This window comes from Strix uralensis, chromosome 2 (genome assembly GCF_047716275.1).
Source record: "Strix uralensis isolate ZFMK-TIS-50842 chromosome 2, bStrUra1, whole genome shotgun sequence".
Taxonomy (NCBI): domain Eukaryota; kingdom Metazoa; phylum Chordata; class Aves; order Strigiformes; family Strigidae; genus Strix; species Strix uralensis.
This window is the reverse complement of record NC_133973.1, coordinates 116113551-116139798: the sequence shown is the minus strand read 5'-3', so window position 1 is coordinate 116139798 and position 26248 is coordinate 116113551. Positions and strand designations below refer to the sequence as shown.

The window sequence follows — 26248 nt, the reverse complement described above, 5'->3', positions numbered from 1 at the left end:
AAGCTTCTGCCACAATTTTTTTAGTCAACTTGCTTCATGTTTTTTAAACCCTTCTTGAAGGACACAGAACAGCCCCACTGTGCTGAGTCCTGGCCATGCTGCCAAGCTTTCTGTTGGAGTTCACTTCGCTACCATCTATTTACTTCACCACAGGTCCCATGTGCTTTAGGTAGTTTTGGCTTAAGCCTAAACAGCAAATGAGAAGAGACAGCTGCCTCTCTGCAGGAACTTTTCTCACTGGTGACCCTAGGGGCTGAGTTGGCAGAGTCATCTGGACTTTACAAGAAGGCTGCTCTACTAAACAGCCTTGTAAAACTCTATTCATATACTAATGGGAGTAAAATATTTACTTCAAATCAGGAAGTATTGTATTTTTTGATGAAGAAACAGGTTCTGTGCTTGAGCAGATAGTTTTATGGCATTTTAAAGCTGACCTAACATGCCTACCTTGATTTAAAATAAAAAGGCATCCCGATTCCTTCTGCTATGAGGTGAACTCTGCCAATAAAAATGGCCTGAAGAGCGAAATAGACTCACTTTAACAGTACTGAAAGGAAACTGATCTTCTCTTTAAAAGCCTTGTATACAGGGGTACTCAGACGGTTGTTAAAGTAAAAATAACATACAACAATATTTGCAAAAAAGCTTAATATAATCTTTTGAGTCTCTAAACTCTAAATAATAAATATGAAAAGTGTACATGGCACACCAGAGCAGCTAAATATTAAAACAAACACAAATTGACATCACTTACCTACATTGTCAGTGATAAATTTGTCACTACTGTGATAAAACACAAGCTTAACATACAGAACGTTTTTCCAAAGGAAAACCACGGAACCAAGTTGATACAAAGATGAGGGACAAGGGGAGACAATAAATAACAAGGCACAAAAACCTCTCTTGTTGCCACCCTGTAAGGCACCACTGTGCAACTGTGAAACTATCATGACTTGTAGTGGAGAAATTCTAAACATGTTTAAGTGACTGGGTAATGTATTTTAAATATGACACTATGCTCATGTCTTTGGGAATAAAAAAAATACTTATGAATCTTTATTTACACTTACAGACTTTTAAAAAACAAATCAGTGAAACAGGTGAATTAATACTCAAATATGGGAGTCACAGTTAATTTTTCCCAGACAGCTTCACAAGTGCAACTTGATCATGACCTATACTGGCCTTGTTAATAGAGTTCTGGATCCAATATGGTGCAGAGGGAAATGCTGCCAATAATGACAAATTGTGTGTGGCACACCAGTACTTTTAACAAAACAGACTTCAGGGATTAGGATGAGAATAAACTCATTTTCACTTGTAACCAAAAATTATTTAAATCCAGAGATAAAATGTGTCAGTAACGTTAATCTAACATCATACCTACAGATCTTAATAGCCAAAGTTATAATTTATACCTTTAAAAAACAGGGCACCAGCACTTTTCTTACCTATTCTGTTATCTGCTCAAAAAATCCATCAGGGAACAAACTTCAGCAAAAACCTTTTCCCTTACTTGACGGTTACAGATATATAATTAAGCTTACAAACTGTAAGTTTCCTCCTTTTTTCTTACGTCCCATGATCTCTACTGCATCCTGCTAGAAATAGTATTTGTCACCTCTCCAATAACACAGAAATCTCCAGACTATTGAAATTACTTAAAATATGCACAAGTTGGACAAGTTTTTACAAGATGAAAAGGGGCTTTCACTGAAAATGAAAATTTCCTTCTAATGAAAGATTTAGAAGGCACTCGGTTTCTCATGAGCTTCAGACACACGAACGACTTTTTTTGTCCTTGGAAACAACGTCAGTAGATTATGCTTCCAAAACTTCTGCTTCCATTCTTGCAACTTGACCAACTGCACAGCCCATAGTAAACAATCTGAATGAACTTGACGATTCAGTTATTGGCTAAGTTCCATTGTCTTACATGACACATTTTACTCTTTACAATTAAATATTGTGGTTTATGGCACTATATTTAAGGTCAGACACAACCTGTAGCTTCAGTGATGCTCAATCTACTGAGCTGCCAGAGAAGAAAGTCAGGCCAGTCTATCAGATTTTAAACAATAGAGAAACTGGAATAAAGAACAGTCTTCAGCGAGAAGTTAACATTCATAGAGCTATTTGCTGAAAAGCTGTGCCAGCTTAGGCATGCTTCATTCCTTATACTCAGTCCTGTTTTAAGGAAATAACATTTTGAGCAAATACAATGTAAACAGAGCCAGGTAGACTGCAATAGTAAAGGACAATGATATAATTGATCTGACAGGTTTAAGGCCAACTATTTATGATTTGAAATATATCATACTTTTCCATGGCACTTAATACACTGAAAGTTAGTACTGGGTGACATTAAACAAGGGTATACATATTCATATCATAAGCAATATATACATGTAGCTTCAGTTCCTAAAATAGAAAGTTCAAGTTTTCTTGCCCAAATAAAATCAATTCGTGAAAGACCACCTGTGTTCTCCTATACTGAATAAAGTAATACTACTATTTTAATCAATTTAGTGCAAACTGACTTAAGTCCAAAGACATACCATCCCTTGATTTTTAGTCACCACTTACCAAATGCTCCTACCTCTTAAAAGAGAACTACACTTTTTTCTGTAAGAGAACAGCAAACACTTGACAACTAGCATGCTGTTCTAGTCTATGTTAACAAAACTTGCTGATATACAAATCATGTTTTGGTCATGCAGCACAGACCCATCATCAAAATAATCCATCTCTTAATTCAGTCAGTCTAGAAGAGGAGCACAGCGCTGGATTTTAATTAGCAGGTCATCCTGGCCACTCCATACTCTAAGCTGACAACAGCAGGCTCAGCTTTCGAGAACTCTGTAACAAATTCACTGTAGCGGTTGTCTGCTGCGTTGCTGCCCTCTATAGTTCTTACAGCATCGTTCACAGGGATCAGTGGCTGCTCCTTCTTGAAGCATGGAGGGGTCTTCAGTGCCAAGGGTGCAGGATGAGCAGGCTGCTGATGTTCCTTCACAGGGAATGCATCTGACTGCCCATTTCTCTGCTTTATTTTCTGAAATACAGAGAATAGTTACTAACAGTAAGCATGACTTCTTTACTGATGATGATCTGCTTTGAAGGGAAGTGAATCCACTTTTGCTGGCCAACTCAGCATCTACCAAACCCTTTATTACATAGCCTAGGTTAGATATGTAACAGTATTATTAAATGTTAGGCCATTGAATAAGTTTTTCCCCACAGTTTACAGCACATGCTACAAGCACTGTATGCTTAAAATTTGAAGCTGAGCAGAAGGTAGAAAGGCTGCTTGTCAGTGTCCATAGAAGAGAGGTTCTTCAGGCTTGCCCCTTGTTTGTTTGCTATCAAGATGGCAATACTTTCTGGAGTACAGGCAGATGAAGACAGGCCTCGGTACTATTAGCAAGCAGTGAGCTTACAGCAGACCACAAGTCTCAAAGACAAAGAGCAGTTTCACACCTAAGCCCTTATGTCCTTTCTAAGACTTTTCCTTTAGATCTGAAAAACACCAATACAGTTTGTTCAAATGCAGGAATACACTAAAAGGTGTCAACTAGAAAGCAGGACTGGAGGAAAGGACCTATCCTGCAAGCACTGAGCAAGAGAAGAGGGAAGATCTGGACTAAGGGTTGGGTTTGTTTGTTTTAATTTAAACAATATCACCCAGTAACTGGAAGCTTGAACTAATCAACTGAACTAATTTTTTTGTTGATGTATTTATGCTCTATTAGAACTGAGACTGAACCCAGAAGACTTTGGTGTCTCTTGACATCAACTTTTTCAAGACAACAGAAACAGTAGGAAAGTCTACATCAAGATTTCAAATAACTACATCTTGTCATCACTCGAGTGAGAAATGTGGGCTCAGGTGAACTTAACACCTTGGAACAAGGTTCTAGAATATTCAAAACCAAGACTTCACTTTATGTCTTGCTTATTCTTCAGCTTGCTTCATCATCCTGAGTTCTCATCTTGCTGTTTCAGTTATACAAAATTATGATTTGAAACATTTTAAGATTAAACAGTGGGATCAGTTTAGTAAAGTCTTTCCTCCTAGAAAAGCTGTTCTTCCCCCCCAACATAACACACAGTTGTATTACCATTTCTAGCCACACAAAGAAGTAAAACTGGTAATTAGAAAACTTTTGTGTTTCTTAGAAAGTATTATTCTGAAGTTTCAGCATCTTAACTGACTATAATGAAGTACCAATTAAAAGCCACTGATTAAGTCATACTAGAATAAAATGAGATACACTGTTCAGTCTTTCCTGGCTGTTTACTGTAGCTCTTAGAAGTAATTTATAGAAATCTGATCTCTGTATTTAGCCCTGTCTTCACATATGCATTACAGTGTACATGCCCCATAATTATGGTGACTTACAACAGCATGCACCTGCATATGAAGTTAAAAAAAGGACAATACTTACTGCCTCCATTTTAGTAGCTATAATGGAAATAAAACATTTTCAGTCTCCTTAGTTTAGCAACACAGCTGTAGCTATGATGGGTACCTTGTTATCCAAGATAAGTTTCACAAAAATTTAACCTACATTAAGCCATCATCAGTAATGCTTTGATAGTAGGAGCACTTTTACATAATACAGTTCATCAGTAAAGCAAAATAAGTTGTGCCTAAGAGCAAAACATTGACTGCATAGTCTGGCATTCAGCATAGAAGCATACAGTGAAAGTGAAAGTCAACATTACACAGAATAAGTGCTAGGCCATACAGTAGTGACATTCGTGTGAAAGCTAGCAGCATTATTACAGACTATAAATGTGAATTCGAAGAAAAGTCACAAGTACATACACTTATTTTGTAATACTTACAGCTTCCAGTTCTTTAATGTCTTGCTCCAGTTGTTTATTTTGTTCACTCATGTTCATTATAAGATTGAACACAGATTGCCTGGGATGCATACTTCGATCAAACTGATGGTACATATTTCTCCAAAACCTGCACGAAGCAGACAGTTTTAACTACACAGAATAAATACAAAATTGAAGAGATACTGTATATAATTTAAACTTACTTAAAATTGAATGATACTGTATTAGGCTCCAAAAGAGTTAGTTCTGGAGAAAAGTCTGGATTATACAAAGGATTCTGATATCTCTTTTGTTCATCCAGAAGGAATGGCCACAAGGAATATGTCTTCTCTTTTAATCTTAAAGCAAGAAGAGATCAAGGTCAGGACACTGACTGCAAGCAAAAAACAGAGCTGTTCAACTCCTAGTAAATCGATCCTAACTTTTTAAAAAAGTTACCAGAAATACTTATAAATTTTGAATTAAAAGCTTTTAGTAAAATCAACTTCTTCCTGATATATGCTAATGTTGGATAAAATTTGTCAGTTTTAGAAGTACTACTACTTATGCTGTGCAAGTTTTGCCTAGTTGCAATAAATGCTTTTAAAATACAGTTTGAGACAAAGATGAACTGACAAAAACTTTACAGCAGTTTTCCAACTGAAAACATTGGCAGACATCCTATTAATACTTCTAACTGACAGTAATGAGTCTCGAGCAGGCAAGAATTTTAAGGTTACCTAAAAATAGGTTGGGGAAGAGAATGAAGTGATACTTCCAAACTTAAGCTTACCTAGTTTGGGTGGGGAGAAGAGGGAGAAAGAAACCTTAACCTTCTCTGTGAAGAATGAGCATTTCTCCCAGAATTAGAAAGACTATCTTCAAGCGCGCAAAAGCACAACAAGCACTACTTTCCCTGATGCAATTCAACATCAATTTCAGTACTACCAATCGTGTCTCTACTTTTATTCAGAGCCTAAAATGAAGAAGATTCACAGGAGTTCTTATTCTGCCAGAATAAACAAGACATATTACAGCGCCTGCTTACTTTAGTTCTTCTCGCTCTTTTTGGCAGTTTCCAAGGAAGTTACCAAACTGGCATGAATGGACGTGTTCATGGATCTGGAGGAGGAAAGCTTCATTGTACTCAAAGGCTTGTGGAAACTGCTCAGTCAGATTCCACACACTTTCTAAAAACTGGGTGAACACTGGTGAGATCTCTTTTGGATCACCATCCAACTGGCAACACCTGAAAAAGATTCCATGAACAGACTGAAACCAGTTTAAGTTAGAAATCAAAAAAGTCTTAGTTGCACTTGTTTTAAATGACAGCACATTAATTTGACTCTAGCTTTGGTTTGGAGATTAAGCACCTGAGAACTGGGGCATTTTCTGAATAGAAATAAGTCTATATTTAACCTATTTTTCTGACTTTAAGTTATCACACATCTACATTCAGTACATAAGAGCAACATAAGAGAGTTAAGTTCCTTTGTGTCTATTACTTCCATAGTCAACATTTGGTGTATACCAGCTAAAAGCAAATTAATAAGCAGTAAATAGCAGCAAGGCTATTGCCATAACTGATGATAGGCAGACCAAGGGAAAAAAACAGAACTCTTAACATACAGGATTTCTAAAGGTAGGTGTGACTTCATCAGTAGAAGTAAACATAAATGTAAACTAATTTTTAAAGATATCAAAATTAAGTGTTTTATATTGCCTAAATAGCTGGGACATAGCTTTAGATCGGTTTTGCACTGTCTATGCTTATGTGCAGACCTAGCTGCAGTTATCAGCATCTGAGTGAGGCACCAGTAGCACTAGAAATTTACGTCTATACTATAAATCAATTATACAATAGGTATTTAAGTAAATAGCTATTTTCAGTAGACAACGCACTTTGTGCATTGCTTACTCATTGCAAAATTTCTAGCAACACTGCAGTAGTTTAATATCCACAAGTTGTCTTTTGTTTTTAAGAATACTTAGTTCAGTTCACTATATACATTTTACTGTATTGGAAGAGCGAACTACCTGTCAGAGAACTTGTGCCCAAAAGAGATCCAGTCTTTCTCTATCAAGACCTAGAAGGTAAAAAAAAAGTCTCACGTAAAAGCGTTACTCAATCTTACATCTATAGCATTAACCCCACATGTTATCGATATATTGTATTTTAAATAGGAGTCAGTGAAACTATAGTAGGAGAAACTATTTGTCACTGTAGTTCCTTTATTTTCTTGGAAGTCTTTCACAAGAGACTCTCAAAGCACATTTCTAAAACTAGTAAAGTTTAGCAAGTTGACAATCAGGTAACTGTTGTTAAGGCAGGCTCACTTTAAGTGTACTAATGTTGTATGACTTGACAAGTAGTTTATCAACCAACTTGCAAAAAATTGCAAAGTATAGGAAAAATTTCAGTATTGCATTCCTGCTATCATAGTTTACATAAAACCACACAATATAATCTTTGTAACATTTTATAACAATAAGTCTGTTAATATCAACACGTGCTTGTTTTATCACTTCCGTCATAGTATCAAGCACCAGAAGGAACAAAGGACGGCCTGCTCATTACAGAAGCTTCCCATAAAGTCAATTGACAGTGAGGACTAAAGCCACCAGTAAGATTAAATTACTTCCCTGAAGATTACAACATTCTCCCTATTCATAAGAAATGAATCCTCTTGAAATTCCTCCTCAATTTCACTTTTGTTGCTTGTAAGATTTGTGGCAGTTAGTTCTAAGCAATACATGGAACCAGTTTTACATACTACCTTTCAGGAGTTCCATAGCACCTTGTATTGCCACTGCAGAACACTGTTGATTTTCCTACTCTAAAGTTTGAAATAATCATACTGAAATTCTTCTTCCTCTCTATAGAAAGATGAAGATATTTAGATTGCTTAAATATCTTCAGGTCTCTGTCACTGGGGGAGTTGCCATTTTTAGATTTTAATAATGTTGATTTTGGGGCAAGTGATAAAAGCACAGAGCTGCTATAATTTTGTACATTTATCTCACATAAGCACATTGGAATCCTTATATTTCCTAGGTAAGGAACTTTTTTGCATGCAAAAGGCAATCATTGCAACATTTCTGCAGGGTACCTAAAACCATCTGCTATATGCATTTCAGTTGTTTAGATTTTTAAATAAATAGTTATTCTCAGTAGCAAAGTATTTCTAATAGAAAGACATGTCAGTATACTGCAAATCTTGTATTTGTAACTGCAAAAAGCAAGTATCAGTATGTCTACACTGGTCACTCACACTCAAACATTTTATATCCTTTGTTTACCAAGGAACCACTCAAGGATGCCACAGCTTGCTTACCATGAATCCTCTGATTGTTCTGTAATAGGAATCTAGTAAGAGAGCTCCAAGAGAACAGACTTGGGAAGTCCTATCCCAGCCATCTGAGCAGTGCACTAACACACTTGCACTCTCCACCGCTATTGCCTGCAAAACACAGTTGTTTCAGTGAATGTTCTGTTCCAGACAGAAGTCAAAATTTAATAAATACAAAATCTGCATTTATCCCAAACTCAAAGCACAGACCATTTAATTTTAACAAAGCCAGAAAAGTGTTTGTTGTGATGAAAGGATTTGATACTATCAGAAAGCTAGGAATTTCTCTCCATGGAAGTACAGAAAATTCCTTACAAAGAGAAAGTTTCACTTACCTATGCACAAGGTAATAAAAACACCTACAGCAGTTCCCAGTTCTCTTTCTATCCCTTATAAAACTAAACTTATAAAAACCTCTTGCAATGTATACTAAGAAAGTATTAGACTACACATTACAGACCAAACAGGTTAAAAAAAAATAAACCAACACAAATGCACCATTAAAGATACCCACTTGTTCATCATTATACTACACAAAAGTTAAGGACTAGGAAATGTTTAACAACTTCAGCGAGTCCAAATATTTGAGGGTCATCTTCAGGAGAATCATCCACTTTTAACTGAAATTAACTTCTTGTTATTTCACCTAACAAAAACAAAGATCCAGTTTTTTTTCTTCACCCAGCCCCATTCAGGTCAAGGCCTTGGTTTCATAGATGCCTGGCAAAGGCAACTGTTCCTCTGAATTCTTCAGAGTCCCATTTCCTTGCCAGTGAAGTCAGCATAGCCAGTTTGGCTTCTCTGCAATTAGTGCCCCAGTAGTTCTGTTCTTCAGGGTACAGTAAATAGTTTGCTCCATCTACCTCCAAACTGGTTACACCTTTCATAAATACCTAAAAGAACCAGGGAGCATAAGAGACCCTTCATCTCCCAGTAAGGTGACCAAACAGCATTTTAAAAAAAAAAAATCCCCAAACATTAGCTGGCACATTTAACATGCCTAGTCATAAATAAACATGTAATACTTAAACGAGCATATCAGATGTATCTGTATACACTAAGCATCTACCTCCAAAAAGGTCAGTTGCAGAATTTTACACATGATGTAATATTAAGTATCATTTTGCCTGGTAGCAAGTCAACTTCCCAAATAAAGAAGCAGCATGCAAGTTACCTTGACTAAGAAGACAGCAGCATCCAACACAGCTTTGATGTGACGCAGCCATCCAGAATTCTCCAAACCAGACAAGAAGTCATTGACAGACAAACCCTTTGTGCCACTGACTGAAAGAAACCAAAAGTGAAAAAGTCTTAAACAGCTGCAGCTACCTATACCCTGCAATGGAGTAAGGAGAATAACGGTATATTATTTCTAATGCCCTATGTTGTAAGTTGATTAGAAATCTTTCAGGAAACCACTACTCAAATGGTTAAGAAAGGGGTACTACAAAGTGTTCTCCATCCAAAATTGAACTCTCTAGAACTACGGTAATCATAAGTGACAAGAGGGAGATCTTTGTGTCGTTGACAAAATAACGTTCAGAGTAAATATGCTGGCTGTTATCCCCAATAGGGAGCCTTTCCAAGGACAGCAACGCAAATGCTAAAAGCTTATCAGAAATACTTAAAAATTACAACTACTAGTAGGAAGTAGCTGCATCCAGAGACAACATACACAGTTCAGAGTAGTCAGACTGCCAAGAGTTTCATCACCTTCTCCACTTCACTTAAGAGAATAAAGTGAGTGCAGTACAAGGACATGGTGATGAACTGAAAGCCATCAAAACTGTCTACCTCCAGACTTGACATACTACAATTCTGACTGATCTCTACTATTCTTCCCTAGTATACTTTGATCCTGGAACAATGCCAACTAAGAGGGCAGGGAAGAACTCAAGTTAAAGGAAAGATTCCTTGCAGTGTAGGAGCAAGGGGTGTAGAGGTAGACTGAAAGTTTCTCACACAGACACCTACCAACTCACAAATGAGACAGATAACCTGGTTCTTGTATGATTTTGAGTAGCAACTCAGCTACATTATTGTCCACACATGACAAGCTTCTGGCAATAGGAAAATAAATATTTGCTGGCTAATATAGTTTCAGCTATGTGTGATTCTAAGAGAAGATACCTGAAGTTGGGATCTACAAAAATTACATGTCCCTGCCACAGCAGAAGCCTACTTTTCTACCAAGCTTAATGGGTGGACTTGATGATCTTAAAGGTCTTTTCTGAACTAAATGATTCCACGATTCTAAACTAGTGGGCACCAAATGAAAACATTGTAGCCATGTAACCAAAAGCTATAAGTGGGGATATTCATACAGCAGCTGGAAAATAATCTTTATTTCTGACTATGGGAGGAAGTGAGTCAGTAGGGAAGTGGAGAACAAAATTCGCTAAGTCATTCTGTGACACAGTTTCATGTTCAGCCATGCCCTCTGATGTAACAAAGGCTATAAACTCAAACTACTGCCTCGCAGACCTTTCCTGTATCTGCACTACATGTTTCTCAGCTTTCAGCCATAGAAGTTTTAGTATACTCCCCACTGCTCAGGAAGAGTCATGCCAGTTGCTGCTGAATGCTTTAACAAAGACAGGCTTCCAAATAACTTTCACAGCACCTTTTCTAAAGCCTATAGATCTTCGTCATATAGAAAAAGATCCAGCAAACTGTAGCACAATGAGGTAACAACACAAGAAGAAACTCCTGGAAACAACACCTAGTTTTAAAGGTTAGTCTGTAAATATCAGTAGAAGAAGCAAAAACTGTGCTAGTTTTCTCTGGTCTTTGAGAGAGATAGCATTGTTAGGCAAGAGTTCTGCTTCAGAAAGGTCTAGCACATGGAAGAAATCAGCTGAGAACAACTGGATACTTTCAGCTAGCTCACACTCTCTCTACACCAGTGGTTCCATACACCTGTTCAACCACAACAGCACATGAACAGGTCTGCCACTCTATGGTAAAGAAAAGAAACTAAAAATATTTACAGATATCTAGAAATTCAAACATCTGCAGGGAAGGGATTGGACGGACAAGGCAATGTCTAGAGGCACTATTCATGGCTGCTTACCCCTACATTCTGTAGCTTATGGTTTAAAGCACAAGCTTTCAGCTAGAAAATGAACAGGCTTCCAGCCCTCGGTTTGTTTTCACCCAGATACCGCTGTCAAAATCTGCTTTTGATCAGAATTTTCAGCTTGGTAGAAATATTTCATCACTAGTATTTCTCCCTTCTAGCTAGATTTCTGTATTTTTATAAACCAAGGCAGAGACAAGAACACATATGTTAAGCCCAAAGAATTACTTTCCATTTCTGTGAATCAACACAGACATTTTTACACTACTTAGTGACGAAATAAAGAAATTGCATTGACACTGTTTTGACACTTATATGCCAGAAAAACCCCACTATTTTGAGTCCCTTATGGTCCCTAAAAGGGTCAAAGATGATTTATGGTACCACTAAAATGTTTAGCTACTTCACAGTAACTACCATTCAGTATAATTTTGACTACATGGATCCCACCATAGAAATGCATGCCTTGCATGCATATGAGCCCCAAAATCTCAATGTTCTATTGCTTGATTATCCTTATACACACTACTACCAATGCCTCCAGCAGCAGTCTAAGAGGTGACTAGAATCTCTTGACTAGAGGTGACTGAAGAACAGTAGGTTGGGGGCAGAGGCTGTTTTTAATAAATGAAACCAAAACAACCCCATCCCCCATATAGACACTCCACGTAAACTACAAAAACCACCTTAGTTAACACACTTCCATCATCAAAATACAGGCAGCAGACCACAGCAGCTATTATTGAGCCTCTTCTCAAATATTTCCTGCAGAAATGCTGTTTCTTGACACACGCAAAACCTTTCTGCTTAGAGTTCAATCTTTTCTGACATGTAATAGCATATTTTTGAATAGGTAAGAACAGGACTTTAATACCACAGCCACAGATTTAGCCTATGTGAAGAGTCCTCCATTAGTATTGTACAGATATGCAGTCTGCCCATCAGGGGAGCAGTCATGTCCACACTGGAGAAAACTATTCTAGAAAGTCTTGTTTCACTGCATGCAAGGTATTTAAAAAGCAACTAAAGCCAAGATGAAGAATAGACTGTAAATGCCCCTAGGATGCTCCATGGTGTAGTCCCATTAAAAAAGGGTATTAGGCAGGATTATGTCTTACATTCTGCTTGCAAATGGAATCGTTAGACTGAAGGAAAATCAGGAAGATAAACCAAGAGCCTAGGAGCAGAACACATGCTGAAGAATGAATCACAGTTGTTTGCTATAAATAAAACTGAGGACAGTCGGTTACAATGGCTCTTGAAAGAATAGGGTCATTGGTATCACAGTCCTGATTTGAGAACATTCAGTTCAGCATGTCTAGGGGAAGCTGGTAGACAGAAGTTCAATGGCATTTTCCTCATTTTAAGCTATGAGCCATTTTCATAGTGTTTTGTTCCTGATCACCCCACTGATGGTACATTTTTACAGGGGTCTGAAAAGTAAGTTATTGCATACCTCCCTAAATTTTAAGGGTTCTTCCTACTCCTAAAGATGCTTCTACTTCTAGACTGACATTCAGCAAAACACTAGTGAATTACAGAGACTAAACAGAGGTAGAGCAACTATGTTCATTTACCCCAAAACCTAATCTGGAGAACAGCTATAGACATTACTCATGATTTTGTTTAAATCAACTTCAAATAAACCAATCCTACATACAAGGAAAAACCTAAAACATATTCCATCCTTAATGAAAGCTATAGAAAGATTTTTTTTTGAGTACTGTTGGTAGGATGTTAAGTCAATTGGAAGGAATATGAAGTCTGTGAAGTTTAACTGTGTGATGCTCACACTTCTGCATCAGACATTATTACACAGGAGCAGGCCTCAAAAAAAAAAGTCAAGATTTATTAGCTAGTTTTCTGGAACTGAAGAAGATATTAGCAAATGAGAGAGGGATTATCCCAAACTTAAAAACTGAAGTTCAGGCTCACGCTGCTCATCTTTCAACTCAATAAAGTATGTGCAGGAAAAACCACAAAAATATGTATTATCAAAACTCAGTAGTATTCCATACAGAGTGCCTGAAGTAAGACTACATCACTAGTCTGTAAGATTTCTTGACCAATGTAGCCAGAATATCTTCATCAAAATAGGCTTCCATACAAGTGTAAGCCTTCTCCATGACTGGAAATATTTGCATAATTCTACCAGGCAAGCACTTACATACATATGTATTGTTTGTCAGGTGTGAAAGCCTGACTTCTGGCACTGTACTCTAATCTCAGTATTAATACTCCACAAAGTGTCTTAAATTTGTTTTCAGTTGTTTACCTGAACAAACTATTAACATAATTGTTTAACAGACATCTGCCTCTCCCATTTTCACCACCATGTAGCAGGCAGTGGTATGGTGAAGTGATTCATTTTTCCCCCTGCCCCACCCTCTACAAACACTTTAAGATGTACCTACAAGCACAGAAGTGGCTTGCCAGACCAAAGAGCTCAAGTTTTGCACAGACCATATGCTAACTGTGAACTCTGTGAAACTAAATGCTCCTTGAAGAATCAGTATTCTATATATGAAAATGTATGTACAGACACACACTGTTTTGTGCATTTGTTACACATGTGTGTATATATGCATGTATACTTGGAAAACACAAGAGTCTTTCCCACAAGCCACTGACATACTAATCGAGTTCACTCAAGACATACATGCCACTCAGTTAATTTTCTTCAAAACAACTCCATTCATTGGGTTTTCAGTTTAAAGGTAAAAGTTTAAAGTAACTCATTACCACAGAGCTCAGAAAGCTAATACTAAATGTAGAGCTGGAATATAGAAATACCAATACAGTTTGTGTAAGCTATTATTAAATACTTCAGAAAAATATCCTATTTTCACATACAGTATTATAGTACAGATAGAACATACCTTCCAGAAGTTTTTGTAAGCTGGATCTCATTACATGAATATTTTCAATGCCAACAAATTGGAACCTAATGTTAGAGTAGTTGTCTTCATTCTCATAGCCCTTCCCAGCAGCTCTGTTTGCCATTGCATTAAGCTTAAAAAAGCAAAATAAGAATACTGAAAAATGAGTACTTGAAATAAAAATCTCAAACTGAGAAATAAGTCATGCAATTTCAATGGAATACACTGGGAAAAACCACAGAAGAGTACATACTATAAACAGATCTTAACAAGTTAACAGCTTGTGGCAAACCAGCCTAAAAGCATTCAAGCATAAGAAAGGCATGGTACACAGAAGCAACTTATTTAGAGTTGACACATCCAAGTAATGCATTTACTAATTTAATAATTTCCTATTCTCCTCCACATTCCCACCAACAAGGCTTTACTTATTTCCAAATATTTCTGAGCAAAGACACTACAAAGCCATTAAGCTAAAAAGGAAAGAGTAAGGCCCAGACTTAACCACACATGCACTTTCCAGGCATCCTAAAAATGTCAATTTTGGGGGTAAGCAGCTAATAAATTGTTGCAGCTACAAAAATTACAACTATAAAAACCCACAGTTGACTCAGTTCCAGTCTGTCAGACCAACCTACTGCTGAACCCTGCTGAAAATAAGTACAGATCCTGCAGTGTAAATTTTTCACTTTACATCCTTGTTTTCTGTAAAAGGAACAAGCTTTCAGAAGACTTATTAGGATATTGTATGTAAAAAATAATAGTAGGAACAATAAATAGATATTTTCTTATAAGTTTAATTAATAGGATACATGCGTTCAATGAACAATACTGACAGTCCAACGCCAATACTGCTCATTTATCGCCCATAGAGCCCTTACCATGGCTGGTTTAAAACCCAGTCAAGCTGAATTAACAAAAGTTAATCTTAGGTACTAAGTTTTCGACATAACAAAAGATAAGAAATAAGTGATTAACTTCGAGTAAGCAATTTAGAAAGGCTAGGCAACTAAGTGTTAGACACAGACTAAGTATATGTTAAATAGAACATCCTGAGTTTCTCAGAAGTCTAAAGGTGAATTATGATGGAGATTGTTTAAGAAGGTAAGTAACCATGATGACTGAAGACTGCACCAGTGAGCAGCGGCTTCAAAAGAAGAATCAGAACAGAACTATGAGAATCAGCTGAAGCTGTGGAATATAATGGACTTTTGAAATTGATGAAGAATTAAGAGCTGAGAGTTCGTGGGAAAACACCAAAGACTTTTGCATTACATAATGTTATGTAGAATCACATATATAGAAGGTGCTTTTTGTCAGCCACTGCAACTCACTTTGGTGATGGCCCAACTCGTGAGTTTTATTAATAAAGCAATCCTAGACACACCCACAGTCTGGCAAAATTCTTTAACATTTCCAGCTCCTGTGTTCAAAGATTTGAGTGAAATGAACACCAATTTAAATGCAGATGGTCTAAAAAGTGAAAGTTGCCCCACACATTCCAACACAGGTCAAAAATGCAGCATAATTCAATTTAATTACATAGTGATGAAGTATGACCTCAGAATGCTACAACATAATTTCCCCTACTCCTTCCTGGCTAAGACAAACAGCAATAGCAGTTTCCACAGAACATAGTATTCCCTCCCATTCTAAAAGAAACCCAAACAGCTCACCTTTTCATGAATTCTAAAAAGTCACAGTGACTCAGGTCCCACTCAACTATTCACTTAACTATGTTTTAAGTATATTTTTAAATGCACCTTGCCCAGAGTTCACTAGCATATTCAGTGAATACTAGCTGAGTCCTGAGAGGGGTTCAACTTCTTTAGGAAAGGAAGTTATTAGATGCCTGAATAGAGTGGCCTAATCTTACCTTTAAAAAAATACTTTTGCCCATGATGGAATCATATTTAACTCCAAATTTTTCAGAACCACAGAATATCCCTGCACTCTAATGTTCAGGAAGACAGACTAGTCTATAGAACCTGAAGTACATACCTTCGGCCTGGTGTCCATGACATACATGTAGCGATTTGAAGGATTTGCTTTACTGATGGCTTGCAACATGTGTTCATCTTCCAGGCACCTGGCACTGAAACCTGAGAGAGGTTGACTGCATCTGCAAATTGCAGCCTACCATAGAAAACAAAGAACAACTTAGCATCAGTTTAATACCTGTAGTTGAAATGCTTTGCATAATTCTAAAAAGACGCTGAGACAAACTGCTTCATTCGGCAGATAACAGCACTAAACTGAAAAAAGATTAGGTGTTCCAACTTTTTAAGCACATCACTTGCAGACCTTTAAAACACAGTAACTGCGATTTAAGTTTAAATGTTTATCCAAACATTTTTTCAGACTCATCTACATGGGCAAGGTACCAGTTTACATAATGGACTTTCCCCAAGTACAAAAATTCCAAAAAAAAATATAGGCTGGAAGAAAATACACTTTAGGAAAGCAAGTTACTCTTTTGGTATGAAATTAATTATGGTTGGTTTTACTACTGCAAGTACAACATGTTATCATCTAATTTAATTTTCACTGTGTAATTTTCAATGATATATTGTATTTCGGAAGGTACCAGGTGCATCTTCCAAACAGTAATTATGTTCAAATGCATCTAGTAGCTTAACACTCATCCTTCATAAATTCTTCAACTCCGCAAGGTGACAAACCTTCTCTCCCTTCAAAGATATCCTGTAGCCAAGACATACAGACACTGCTACACACCACTCTACCAAACCCTGAAAAATCTTCTCATCCTCCAGTTCTTTTTTACCTTGCAAATTTCTCCTTCAAGAACCAGTTCTATTCTTTTGGTGTTTTGTTGTTTTGGGTTTTTTTGTTTTAAACCCCCATTTTGACCTAACAGATTTTATTCTTGATATATCAAGGAAGACAGTTCACTTGAGAGAAAGCTCTCTTCAATTAACCTCAAGGCCAGTTTCTGAAAACTAAGAGATTGAAATGATTATCAACACATTACTTAAGGACTTCTTTTAGAGTGGCTTAGCATCTGTTAAGACACCACTAATGTCAGCTGTATTTAAGGTTATAACGAGTTATACCATTCTCATAAAAGTCACTGTACTTACCTCCTTACCTACCCTGAACTACTGCCAAGTGTTGAGAAATACTTTTCAGTACATTTGCATTAAGAGGAAGACACACTATACCTCTTTATTTTTGTGATAATATGACAACACTGGGAATCTTCCTTTGCTTCTGAACTTGGAGCTACCAACAATTATGGGCTTGCTTGCAGTTCTGGGAACATAAAGTTCTTTAGGATAGGTTTCACAAATCTGAAATACACAGATACACAAAAGGAATTTTATGTACAAGGCACAAAGCCTATACTAGTTTCATTGCATCCAATTTGAGATATGTTTGGTGAAATAAGAGACAAAGGATAAACACTAACATGCCTCTATATGTACACAGAAATAGCTCAGAAGAGGAGACAAGCCATGGACAGGTAAGTACAAATCACTAACCAAGTTATACAACTAAGCACTGCTGGAAAGCACTGTTATACTAGCATTCACCTCAAGAATGCTGCTCTTCAGTAGAAATGCTAAGAATGTGTTTCACATAAAATACTGAAATTATTTTCCTCATTATTTGTGTCTGCAGACTACAAAGTAAAATGAAATCTAATCTGGGAATCGGCTACACCACCACAGCTGTTTTCTCCCTTAGCCAACATTGCAAATGCTGAAATAGAATCCTTCTCAGTTAGGGAAGATAACAAAGCCCCCAGAATTGCTGGGGCTGGGCTTCAGACAGGTACATATACTCTAGAAACAATCCCAAAGAACACATGCATCCATGCACACATATTCTCTCAATGAGGCCTTGAAAAAAACTTCAGTTACAGAGTTGTAAGATTGCACACTGATTAAGGAGTTAACTCTCTCCACCTGTAAGTTTTTCCTTATGCCACAAGCCAAGTGATTTCATAGTATTAGACTGTTTTCCATAGGACTAGAGTCAGAGGATAAGTCAGAAGAAGATGCAGAGCAAAACATGTTTCCATTACACCACTTACCTTGTAATCACGATTTGCATCAGACAACTGCCAGTTACTATTTGGCACTCCCATTCTCTTATATTCTTCTGCTAGATCAATAAGCTGCCAACCTTTGACTTGCTCAGATTCATTTTGTTTTGGATTATAGGAGAAGGCATATAGTTCTTCATATTTTGCTAAAAGGTAAAGAATAAGACTATATAATGAGTTGTCCCCAGAAATGTCCCCAAAAATGGTAGTTCAGTTGACAAGTGTCAAAACTGCCCAAATGGTAAAGAAAGTTTCAGGCTTCAAGATTCACAGAAGCAAGACTAAATAAGTATTTCAAGAGTGTCAAGTATCTATTCAGTAACTATCATACAGTTAACTGACACAATTATAGCTACTTAGTTAAAAGGTAAGCTATGAGAGCTCTCAAGTGTGCTTGACCTATTTCAGCAGGGACATTTCTAAAGCCATGAGGGTAAAGCAGAGCTCACATAATGAAGACTGACGAAATTAAACAAGGCAAAAGGCAGAATTATTAGAAGACTTCACAAGAGATAAAAGAACAAACAATTTTTAGAGGCAAGAACAGAAATTTACATCTATTGACCTTCAAAAGCAGTAAGTTTTAACATTTCCTTTAAAGCAAAAAAGCTTTCAAAACATTTTGTTTTTCTTAATACACTATTCACTTATCACAGGTGATGACATTTTACATTGTTCTAAACACACAGAAAATGCAAAAGACCATATTAGGTGACAAAAATCTCTTGTAAAGCTGAATTGGTAGTGTTATTTTAACACCAAAACTTCAGATTGTTTGAAACTGCATGAAATCAGTAACAACTTAGTATTTGCTTAGTAACATTTTATCTACAGAACACACCAATTGAGAGACTATACGATTTTATATTCACAATTTTAAGGATAACACTAGAAATGCAGAAAACACAGGAATCTCATTCTGTTAGTGAACATCAGTGACCTACAAAAGCCAGGTAACATCTTCTCAATTTGTACAGAGATTAATACTTAGTCATTAAATTTTTTTTACATACCAAATCCATTTAAAAGACTTCTACATAAAGACTTCAAAAAAAAAAAATTCTAAGTGTCATGGATTAGCACACAACACCCCCACCCCCCCGACTTGTTATCCAGGCATATACTGCCAACTCTTGTACACGTAGAAGTATTACCTGTTCTTGACAACTGAAGCAAAGAGTTATAGATGTCATGACAATCTCTCTCTCTGGGAACAACAAAATGAACTATCCTGAAGTTCTTGCACTGGATGACAAGGGGACAGCCAGAAGTAGTCAAGGGAAGTTTTTCCACCGCAGCAATGTGATGATGTAGTATCTGTAGCATACAAAAACTCACAGCGTAAGCACATTGATGAAAAATGAGAACAGAATAGTATTTACAGGAGCAGATAAAAGACAAATTAAGCAATGCTGGATATGGATTTTTGACTAATTTTGTCAATCAGTAATAAAAAGAAATAAATTTAGAATAAAACCAAGAATGGCATTTTGGTCAGGATAGCCTAATTTGCAAAATTTAGTTATTCTCTTCCCTCATACTTTGAGGTGTTATTTAATGTTTGTAAGGAACAGTAAATATCCTTCTAAATGCAAAAGCAAGAAGTAAACTCCACTGTGGCTGTTTAGTCCTCTTCTATAACTTTGCTAACTGACAAGCTTACATCTAATTAGGCAGGGTCCAAACAAGGTATCTTCTTTTTTTAAGGTCCTATAGGAACATACTTCAGAATTTTCAAGGAAAATAAAGCAAGTCAGGGAAAGCAACTCAAAGCATAAGAGATACAGAAGATGCTGAAGATTTTAGAATACCAGTATTTAACATCTATAGAATGAATAGGAGAGAAGAAAAACACCTCCTGTATTACCCACCGCGTTATGTAGACATGACAGTCTCTCAGCTAAATGCCTTTCAACCACTTTAACAGAAGACTGTCACAGTAATGTTAGATATACAAAAGCCCTCCACAGATTTATCTGTGTGGGAAATCTACACAAGATTTGGGAAAATACATGGGAAAGTAATTGCCATTCAACCATGGGAAGAAAGCCACAGATACATTACCTCAACTGAACAAGATGTTCTTGAAGGAATTTCACTTAAATCACTGAAGTAATCATCTCCTCTTAAATATTGATCAGAATTAGACAGGCATCTGAAAGTTATGCTGCTCAATATGCATTTACAAAGAGACTATTATCTCGGGGACGTTACCATAATTATACTTGGTACTTGCATTATCATTACAGAAATGCAATAGTCAGGAGTATAGGTTCAATTTCCCCAAAATAAAACCCTTTAACATAATGCACAGGGAGACAGAAGTAATGCTTCTGAATCATGTTCTCCCCAGTAATCCATTTTGTATGAAAGGCTAACAGTTTGGTTTGTACAAAATTGCACATCGTAGAACAAATCACAGAAAAATAACTTTTCTTGAAAGCATGTGAGGCATCTAGTCATATAACCAGGACACAGGATTAGGCGTAATCCAGAAAAACAGATCTACAGAAAAAAATTAACCACACCCAGGGAAATGAGAACTCATCCTGAAGGATGATAGACTTAAGGTACTAACTCAGTCAGTTATCTGGGCTACAGTGGAAGCCAGAACTTGATGTCCACGCGTGGCACCTGGGCACTGAGCAGAATGATGGAAACTACTGCACTAGTGAACTTTGATTATACAACATTGGTACTGGTGACCAAGAAGCAGCAGCTCCTTCTGAATCCTTTTATTCCAGAGATAAAGACTTGGGAAGAAACAGCTGCTTACCACTCTAGAAAAAGGGCATGAGATCGTCAATATTTCACCAAAACCTAGATCTTTGGATTTTGCTGTCTCATTTAACCTAGGCAGGATCTAAATACAAAGTAAATTAATGCAGAAAATTTAAACCTGATGCTTGAACTATCTAGCAGTCTTCCACTCCTACCTCTGAATTGCAGTTCAAGCCAGTTATTTAAAGAAAACCACCACACATTCACTCAGGAATACAAGTGAAGGCTATAGAAGAAATTACAGCAGCTTGAAGAGAAGCAAACACTTCCAACATTACCCGATTTCAACTGTAGAGTCATGCAAGAGTACAACCTGCAAATCATTAACTTACTACGATACCATGAACAAGGAGAGCATGTGGAGTAGCTTATACCTTACATGAACATTTTAGTAAACAAGTTCAACCTTAGATGAGGAAGAACAAATGTATCTGGAGAACCAATGCTTTTGAGCCACAAGCATTTATTATCCTTACCCACGTCTCTCTCTGGCTTGAATCTATGAATAATAGATGAGTTGCTGTAAGGTATAGAGTTCCCGTCAGTGACTTATTGCTCGTGCTGAACCTATCTAGTAGTTTCACTTGCTCTACCTGTAAGAAAAAAAAGGAGAGGGTGAGCAAAACTTAAATTTTTCTTTGCATAGAAAGCAAAATCCTGTCAGTTTGTGCAACAATTTTGAAAGTGGTAGAAAGCATAACAGCACACACAAAGCTATTTGGGCCAAACTATTAAGAACACAATAATGGTCACATAAGCTTTGAGAAGACTTACTAGTTAAAATATCTTGTTCCAATACAAACGTGCATAATGAAGGCACTGTGCTAGGCTCATCAGAATACTTACTCCATATACATTACTACTATGGTGACTTACTAGTAAGAGATCAGGACTTCAAGTTTTATAAAAAATAATTAAGAACGATTACTTACTAAGCTTTTAGACTGCTTCCCCAAAGTAGAGCAAACACAGACCAACAATTTCCTGTTATTGAGATGCCAGCACTGAATTAACAGCTGATCTCAGCATCATGCTTCATTGGCTGTCTACAGACTCAAAGCCATAAAGATTATGTCCTCGCAACTTCAGTTCTACATATCTATCATTTTTTGTATCATCTCCAACTTCAAAAATCTAGATCATAACCTTGCCTCGTAGTCAAAATAAATTCTAATGAAATGCAAGCATTATACTAAATGTGATAAATGTCTCCTAGAAAGGAGGAGGAGGACTGAGCTGGCATTTGAAGCAGGTATTTCAAGCCTAAGTCTTGCAAGGGCAAATTTCTCCTCCTAGTATTCCATCAACATTGTTATCTCAATCCTATGAAAAGAATTTCAAAAGAAAGCGATATCAAGATAGTCTGCTTTTTATCTGTTCATCATAACTTCAGGGGCTCCACAGTTTGCTTTATTTGAAGCAAACATTACATGATTCTGTGTGTATAACAGGAATGGCTTATCTCCATGCATTCCTGTATTTCTTGGCAGTACTGCCTTATTATGCCAAGTTAAAGCTCTTATGCTTGACTCTTGATGCTACCTACCATCATTAAATGCAGAACTCCAAAAACTGCCACACCAGCAAGACCAGCACCCAGATGAGGTGACTAGGAGACCCCACACCTACTATGCTAACATTAAGCATTTTTAATTCATATGTACAAGTTTATCTACTAAAAGCACATACAAAACACTAAAAAATTGTCTTTTCATTTCAAGTATTTCTTATAATCTAGCAAGGCCTAATTTTGGTTTTGAAACTTAGAAAAGCAACTTTATGCATACAAAACAGAATACAGGAAACACAAATATCTACTAAAAGCCAGTACTACTATGATATTCTAGATTTCAGTTTAGAAAGTAATAAAAATCAGAAGCTACATGCATCAGTACCTCAAACTACATTATGCTGTAACCAGCAAGGCATCACTGCTCAGATACAGAGTAGCATAAATCAATACAGCACAGTCAAAACAGAATTCATTTTGGCAGTTCCGTAGCAGTAACTGATCAGGTACCCAGCACTGCACCTCCCCAGCAAATCGAGAAGTGCACAGAAGCTTCTCCTGTTTTGTTCAACCCACAAAATCCTGGCCTGTGAAGTTCCATGCTCCTCCATGTTACAAGACAGCTATTCTCAAAGATGTATTTCTATGTTAGATAAGGACAGGCATTAGCGCTCCAGCTTCCTCTTACATAAGTAAAATATGCAAGAATTCTGAAAGCAGATATATATTATCTAGGTATTTTCTAGACATACTTTTCTTAAAGACAACTGAAATGTAATTTAGATACAGCCTCCATAGATGACAAATTCATTTAAACTTGATGCAAGCCAGATCTAATGAGTACTCAGCTTTTTTTATTATTATTTTTAACAGTAAAGTCTGGCAAATCCTTAGTTAGGAAAACAAGACAGTCATCAGTTTTAGTGAGAACATGTTCACAAGATTAAGAGATTGAAGACTGCTATGGAGTTTTAGCACATCTGTAAACAGAGATCATTTAAGTAGTCAGAAGTGATATTCTGACAGTAGCTAGCACTAACAAATTAGTGAGTTTTTAAACCAGTAAGAATCTAAACAGCTACCTCAATAATATAGAGTATTTACAGTGAAAGAGTCACCAGACAATTTTCTGGGACCAGGAGTTACAGATTAAAGGCAAAAAACCTGAAGTGTTTCAATACAGTAGACAACTTGGAACAGAAAGGAAGGGTGAAACTATAACGCTGAAGTCTTGCATTAAAAAAAGCTGAAGGATTAGAACTAGAACAGTTAAACCAAGACAAAAACAATTACAGTATATCATTTCAAGATTCTTTTATTACAACTCTATATGACATCACTGAAATTAAAAGTTTTCCCTTCCCAATTTAAGTCTCAGGCTCGCAAACGTAAGCGTAGGATCTAGCACTCAAGCTAACGAATAAGAAAACCCATAAGTAGGAAACCCAGAAGTATTTTCCCTGCAACGGATTTGACTTTGAATATACAAACAGACTTCACTGAAGAAAATCATGTCTTTTCTACTACATTTTGCTTTAAAGTATTAAGGACACTTTTGTTCTAAAGCTTTATTGCAAAACCACAATACTACTCTTATTTGTAATTTCACCACCACCACTTATTACATTGTGAACTAGTTTTCATCATTTATTTCTCTTTAAGTATATATTCTCAGACATAAGTGATTTTTAAGTTAAGGGATGATAGCTTCCCTGAACAGCAGTTAATTTGTGCAAGACTACACTGTTATTGCAAGCTTATTTCACCATTATTTTAATAAAACAAACTGAAAAAACTGAAGTGCTGTCAGATTAGAAAAAGGAGGTAAGTCTCAGAACAGCTGGAATGAGATCCAAATTGAACCTACACATGCACTGAACTTGTAGGGCCCACAGTGCTTCCTGTAACTCATAATTATTACTATCTACCATATATGCATTTTAAACCACCTGGACATTCAATAAACCAACATCTTACAAAAAGCTAACATCACAATTATAACCAAAACAATCATGTTATTTCTAGCCATGAATTTGCTATTTTTAGAATGGATTTTTTTTTTTGCTATGAATTATAAAATTAATTGCTTCAAGTAGTAAGTCTTGTATCTTATAATATGTTCAGAGCTGGTTTCTCTCTTCAGTTATATTGCTACATGAAGTAATTTTTCTCCAGCAGGAGCCCAAAAACAACATCATTTGCAGATGTAAAGTCAGTGACTTGTAGCCTTTCTAGTCTCAATTTCAGGTTGAAACTTAAAACAGCTACTCAGATCACCAAGAGACTTTTGTTTCAGTGTAGTTTTTATTCTGAAATTAGGTATTGACTGTAACAATACAACATTAAGCTCCCAAACAAGGAGTTTCAGGTTTAGAATAGGCTGATAAAAACCCCTTATCTCCAATCTGTCAGTTGGGTGCAAGGTTATTCCATCCAGTAAACTAAAGTGTCACTAACAATAGCTTTATCAGAGACCTTCCTCCTGTTTCATATACACACATACAAATACATATGAAAAATAAAACCAGCTATAGACATTTTTTGAGATTTATATAAGCTAATGCTCGAAAAAGAAAAACATGTTACTTTATATAATTATTGGTTATAAACCTACTATTTGGAGTTGAAATATGACCACTCCTTTTCTCCACACATCTCTAAGTCTAGTTCAAAGTCAGACCACCAGGGTAGGGAACTAGTCACTTGAAAATTTCCAGGACCCAACAAAGAAGGGCTGACTTTTCAGCAGCCTTTGCAGTCAGGGCCGATAAGCAAGATGAGAAAAATGCTGTCAGAAATTTTATAATGTAAAAGCTGTGACTTAAAAATTATTTAACAAAAGAAGACAGACTTCTGTCTTTTTTACATCTTTGTAATAAAGGACAAACTAAAACCAGACAAATCAAAGAGTCTAAAGTGTCAGCTGCAGCTTAGCTAGTTTTTTTGAACAGCCTCACACATTGCACATACACTGATAGCTTGCATTCCTAACAACACACACCAGAATCTTTAAAAGGAAGGAAAAAAAAAAGTGCTGCTTTCACAGCCTGTTTGCTTCTACATCTAGAAAAAATTGCATGGAACCACATCCCAGGTACAAAAGCCAACTACACCCCTCTCCCAGCTGGCTGCTTCTATTCCCCACCCCACTGAACAACCCGTTAACCAGGAGAATTTTCTGCCTCTTCCCCCCATTAACGAGACGGTTCATTCTAGCAGAGCCTCACCGGGGCCGCACACACCCAGCGCCCCGCGGGAGCTTTCACCCCTTCCAGCTCCTCGTCTCGGGGCGGGGGGCCCAGCCAAGAAGGGCAGTGCCCACCGCTTTGCGGCGGCAGGACCCGGGGGAAGCCCCTGAGCCAAGCACCCCCGTTGGCACCCGAGACCAGGGACACCCCGAACAGCACGGGCCGCCCCGGAGCCCCCGCGGGAAGGCCTCAGCTACAAAATGGAAGGAGAACAACAACGCCCGCGCCCACAGCTGACAGCGGCGGGGCAGGGACTCGCCGGGCCGAAGAGGCCCGGCCCTCCCCACAGCTACCGACAACGGCACCGCGCCCCTGGCCAACCGGCTGCCCTCCCGCAGCACCACCCAGCCGGCAGAGAGAAGCCAGCAACGGTACCTTGGTGGTGCGGATGTGCTCCATAGCGCTGCCCGCCCAACAGCAGCCACGACCCGCCGCAGCGATGCCGGGACGGGGCGGCCGTCACCTAGAAACGCTTCCGGGGCGGGGCGGGGCCAGCGCTGGG

The 26248-nt window shown here is 37.4% G+C and overlaps 1 protein-coding gene across 1 annotated transcript; it reads right to left on the bottom strand.

Annotated features, from left to right (window-relative positions):
- Positions 1-1026: 1026 nt before the first annotated feature.
- LOC141939709 (phosphatidylinositol-3,5-bisphosphate 3-phosphatase MTMR6) lies at positions 1027-26248 on the bottom strand. Its single transcript, XM_074859973.1, has 14 exons — positions 26122-26248; positions 21465-21581; positions 19362-19524; positions 18196-18353; positions 17321-17449; positions 16140-16274; positions 14139-14271; positions 9355-9464; positions 8166-8291; positions 6868-6917; positions 5879-6079; positions 5055-5189; positions 4852-4978; positions 1027-3055 (listed from the first exon to the last, which is right to left on the bottom strand). Exons 1-14 carry the CDS (start codon positions 26143-26145, stop codon positions 2795-2797), a joined length of 1869 nt encoding a protein of 622 aa, XP_074716074.1. The 5' UTR covers positions 26146-26248; the 3' UTR covers positions 1027-2794.

What these genes read in the sequence shown, in the direction of transcription:
- LOC141939709 (XM_074859973.1), bottom strand. Translation starts at nt 26,145, where the DNA reads ATGGAGCACATCCGCACCACCAAG. An exon ending in GCTTCAGTTGTCAAGAACAG is followed by an intron (nt 18,354 to 19,361) that starts GTAATACTTCTA and finishes TTTACCTTTTAG; the next exon opens with CAAAATATGAAGAACTATAT. An exon ending in TCATGGACACCAGGCCGAAG is followed by an intron (nt 14,272 to 16,139) that starts GTATGTACTTCA and finishes TGCTTTTTTAAG; the next exon opens with CTTAATGCAATGGCAAACAG.